We start from the raw sequence: 4713 nt of genomic DNA, 5'->3' as shown, positions 1-4713 counted from the left end.
TTAGAGTAATCAAACCATGGAGTCTATAGCTTGGTATTTCACAGATTCTCTTCTAGTAGATGAAGGAATTACATAATCAAAGTCTGTAAATCCCAAGTGCCTGTTCCCACAGGGCAAGAGCAATGCTAATATTGTCTTTTTTCTCCCAACACTGAACCTCCTGATTTCCACAACATAGGGATTTAAAAGGCAGCTGTATCACGACCAGCATGGGCTTTGGAGTCATGTTACACAGTTTTTAGGGTACCGCTTACTGAATGGTGTTTGGCCTATGAAAGACCCAGTTTCCTTGTTAGCAAGGTGTTGATGTTGATCAAGGAAGACTATATGCATTAAGGGCTCAACACAGAGCAAACTCTCAGGAAAGACTCTTCTTTGAGTTTCACCTTGATAGCTCAGGCTCCTGCTGAATACGGTCTCAACTCTTTTTTTTTTTTTTCATTTTAAACAAGAAGTTTATTTAAACAACAAGACGCTTGACTTGAAGGGAAAACTATCTAGGATCATTTTGTTCAAGAGTAATTTATCCCTACTTAAAGACAGATTGCCCTACATGTAACAGCTACGTACAAAAAAGTTATAAAATTGTCCTTGGTTTTACAATGATAAATGAAAAACATTAAAATTCTCCAATCGAACAAGGTATGCAAGGATTTTGTGGTTGGGTTCTTTTGTTAAAACATTGAGAGCAAAATAACTTACTGGAATATAAAGATAAGAGCTGAATGAGCATGCCACTAATGGAGTAGGGGGTATTTTCACAGAACCAGTACTTCCCCCGACCACCTCCATCTGATGTCAATCAAAACAGAACATTGGCCATTTAGTTTAAAAAAGAAAAAAAAAAAGAAAAAAAGAAAAAAGGAAAAAGCGCAATATGCTTGTGCACATACACCAGTTACTTTATGTACAATAAAGAAATGGGGACAGGGAAATGAAAGAATAGAGAAAACTATACTGTAGTAGTCAGGATGTGGTGGAACCAAATTGCGGCTTTCTAATTGCGAATGTATTCTTGGTCTATAACAAAATTCTGGAGTAAAGTATCAGGTTCCCTTTTTAGTAGACACCTCCTGTCTGCTGCTGGAACACATCAATCGTATCTTCATCCTCCATTTCCAACTGTGCAGGTGTGTCTGTTTCATTGATTGGCTGTCCATCAAACCGGAATCTGATCTGCCTCATTGACAAACCCTGTCGTTCACAATAGGCTTTCATTAGTTTACTAAGTGGTGTATGCCTCTTAATTTTAAACTGCACGACAGAGCCATCCTGCCCCGCCACCTTCAAATTAATATGGTCGTTGTTCTCGGTCTTGACTCCTTCCTTGGGTTTCTCGTCGGCCATGGCGAACGCCGGAGTCTCCTCAGCTGCCGCTTCACAAAAGAGGCACCAGGTCCGCACTGAAGGAGTGCACAGGCAGCCACGGTCTCAACTCTTAACAGTTCTTCATTTTCAATGTGTGCACCTGCAAGCAACAATTTGGATATTAATGCGATCCTTAGTGTCATATCTTTAATCATACATAGCTTACAAGTAAGTTTTTCCCCATTAACCTAGTGCAGTCATTAAAAAATTGTGTCTGTCATACAAAAGATGGCAAAATATTCAGAGGATTCTATCTTAAAATCTCAGCCTAGAGAACGGAGGGAAAGGGACGTGTGTCAAGAATACATCACACCTGATTGCTTCAAGCATGCAGGTGTACCAGAAATGTCTACAAAAAGCACTTTCAACCTTTATGAGAAAGAAAAACAAGCCCCTGCCTCCTGCATGGAGACTCAGTGTCATAGCTGGTGGCATGAATAATTCATCAGCTGTTCCTAAACCCAGATAATGACACTTTTGTTAACTGCTCAAAGGGCAGAGGGGCTGGCTCTCCAGCAGCAACAAAATTAGTTCCCCAGAAACAAAACTGTCGTTTTCACCATTAAACTTTCTGAGTATGAAAACGGAAGATATATTAGAGTGCTAGTCCTTACCAAAGAGTATAGAAGAGAGTAGAGAAATCTCTGATTAAACAAATAAGAGAAAATAACCCTAAGCAAATTATTCAGTAAAATGTAAAAGCTTACTCCCTTCTCTTGGCTTTTTTACAGTCATCCAACCTCATTGTACTGTGGGCATGTTCCCCAATGCAAAACTCTCTTTTTGAACCTGAAACACAACTTCTTTGACATGGCTGAAGGATTCAGGAATGACTACTTTAATGTTACATCTCTAGCACCCGTAGGTCTGTGTGGCCCCAAACGAAAGGCTTCAAACATCAGGTGCTGAGCCCCATAATGAGAAGCAAATGTGGATAACATGAAATTGATCAGGAAGTAGAGCTGGTGTACCTTCAGAGGTATGCTCATGTGTTTGAAACGGAGAGTTCCCAGGAAGCTCTTCAGGTTCCTCTAAATAGCTTGACCTCTTAAACACAGAACTGTGTTTGCCCTCCTAGAAAAGGAATTTGAAAAAGTTGGAAAGAAATTTGAAAAGTCCAATGAAGCATCACCTGCAAGTACCCCAGAGGACATGCCTTCAGAGAAAGTTTCTTAGGGTGCAGAAAGCTCTCCAGCCTGCTACCAACCCCATTTGGTTCCTTGTCACAGATGGGACCAATTTTGTAAAATAGCAAATTCCCAGTTCCAAAAACAGATTTCAAGTGAGAAAAGAGGAAAAGTAATTGGTTGCTATTAGCTACGCATTCTGAAGTAGAAAGAAATGTGGGCAGTGAGGAATTTCTGGCCTGGATTAGAGGTTCCATGGTAATCAAACAATTATGAGAAAGAAGATTCCCAGCAGCTTGAAACCAAGCGGGTATGTTCAAATCACAAGTGTATCTCTTTCAAACCTTCCTGGGGAACCATCACATCCTGAAAAGGGTTCTCCTCAGGATGGACCTCCGTCCTTCATTCTTCCCAGGAATACACCCTCATTACTGAATGCCATGAGATGTTTTTTTAACACCGCCCCCCTGCAGAAACACCTGTGGAGGGATATCATATGTTAGCCTCGCTCTAGATCTCGAACTTCTGTACTTGAATGACATTCCCACCTGGCCTTGACACATTTACACAGGGCTTCGTGTTGTAACCCTGGGAGGTATGCTGTTTTTCCAAGAGAAGCGATCTCACAAGAAACACATTTTCCCACACAGCTTGGTACATGCCTCAATCCTCTGAATTACATTTCCAGCAGAGATATTTGTCGCTAAAGTATCCTTTAGGCTAAAAAGTTGGAGCTTAAAAAAATAGTCTTATTATAATAGAGCCTACACACCACAAAATTAAACATTTTGTAATGTGAAACTTGTCAAATTTTTGTATATTCACAGAAATTCACATCCATCAGTAAATACTATCCATTCCCATTCCCATCACACACAAACTCCCAATCCCATATTCTTGCCCTGGGAAACCACTTGTCTTATTTCTTCACTCGCTCTTCTGGATATTTCATAAGAAAATAATAAATAGTTAGTTTAGCCTGAGTTTGAATTTTAAAAACATTTTGTACCATCAGGAAACTTCAAAAATGAACTTCCAATTTCTATCTGCGAAACAAAAGAAATAATATTTCTTGACATGGTTGTAAGGTGTTCATAAAGTAATAACATGTTAAAACAGTATGTGGCATACGGAAGATGCTGAGTAAAATTGATTTCATTGCTGAGAATAATTCTGAGGAAGATATTCCAGATCTTCCCACTGAAGGAAGTCCCTACACCCCTGGGCACAAAAGGGAATGTAATGCTGCATACTAGCTGTATTTGCCAATCAAAACTTCTCTCTGAAAATGGTGAAAAGCATTCCTTCCTGTGCCACATTTTCTTGTCTCCACGTCCCAAGTACTCATATTCAACCAAGGTCTGAAATATGTAAAACAAAAAAAACAGCCCACAAATCACAATTCCAGAGAACCTAGACAACAATGAAGACCCTAAGAGAGACATTCATGGATCTAATCTACATGGGGAAGTAGAAAAAGACAAGATCTCCTGAGTAAATTGGGAGAGTGGGGATCATGGGAGAGGGTTGAAGGGGAGGGGAGAGGCAGGGAGGAGAGTAGAGAAAAATATAGAGCTCAATAAAAATCAATAGAAAAGGAAAAGACATTCCCAGAATGAAAAAAAAAAAACTTATGTGTTTTAAATTGTGAGCTCTTTTGAGAAAATTGGTGGAATCCCATGCAGGTCCACTTACAATATGTTTTGGATACTTGTCATGAGGAGACATGAACAAACCACAGTTGATCATAGATACATTACTGGTTAGAGAAAAAAAAGGAAATAAACCACCTAAATATAGCTTCTTAGGGCTGCTAACAGGAGCATGGGAAAGGTGGCCCATACAAAAGCATGGTCAAAGGCAATTGATTTACCTAAAGGCTCCTCTGCTTCCCCTAGGCAATCTTACAAAAGCTGCATCACTGCAACACTCTGTCCAACTTGTGGACAGACCCATTGAGGAAAGTCTCTTCCCTCCCAGCAACTGTCTCCTATTTGGATAATCTTAGGGAGACAATTTATGTGTTTGAGACTTCACCTCTAGCCTTCTGAGGCTCCTTCCTTTCTCCAAGAGCCAATGTTTCAGTTTGAAGGAAGTTGTGGCAGATTTTTCTCTTGCACCCATTCACATTGCACTGCTGAATGTGCTTGCCTTCCTGATGCTTACTTAGTAGACCTCAGTTATGAGTTGAACTGTGATAGGGTCACAGATGTATAAT

The 4713-nt window shown here is 40.1% G+C and overlaps 1 protein-coding gene across 1 annotated transcript; it reads right to left on the bottom strand.

Moving 5' to 3' along the window:
• Positions 1-878: 878 nt before the first annotated feature.
• Positions 879-1418, bottom strand: LOC148122747 (small ubiquitin-related modifier 2). The gene has a single exon (XM_087904825.1). It carries the CDS (start codon positions 1345-1347, stop codon positions 1060-1062), a length of 288 nt encoding a protein of 95 aa, XP_087760951.1. The 5' UTR covers positions 1348-1418; the 3' UTR covers positions 879-1059.
• Positions 1419-4713: the final 3295 nt, after the last annotated feature.

The sequence above is a fragment of the Myodes glareolus genome, chromosome 3 (assembly GCF_982192425.1).
Source record: "Myodes glareolus chromosome 3, mMyoGla1.1, whole genome shotgun sequence".
NCBI classification, from domain to species: Eukaryota; Metazoa; Chordata; class Mammalia; order Rodentia; family Cricetidae; genus Myodes; species Myodes glareolus.
Note: the sequence above shows the minus strand (reverse complement) of the source record. Positions and strands in the feature narration are given on the sequence as shown.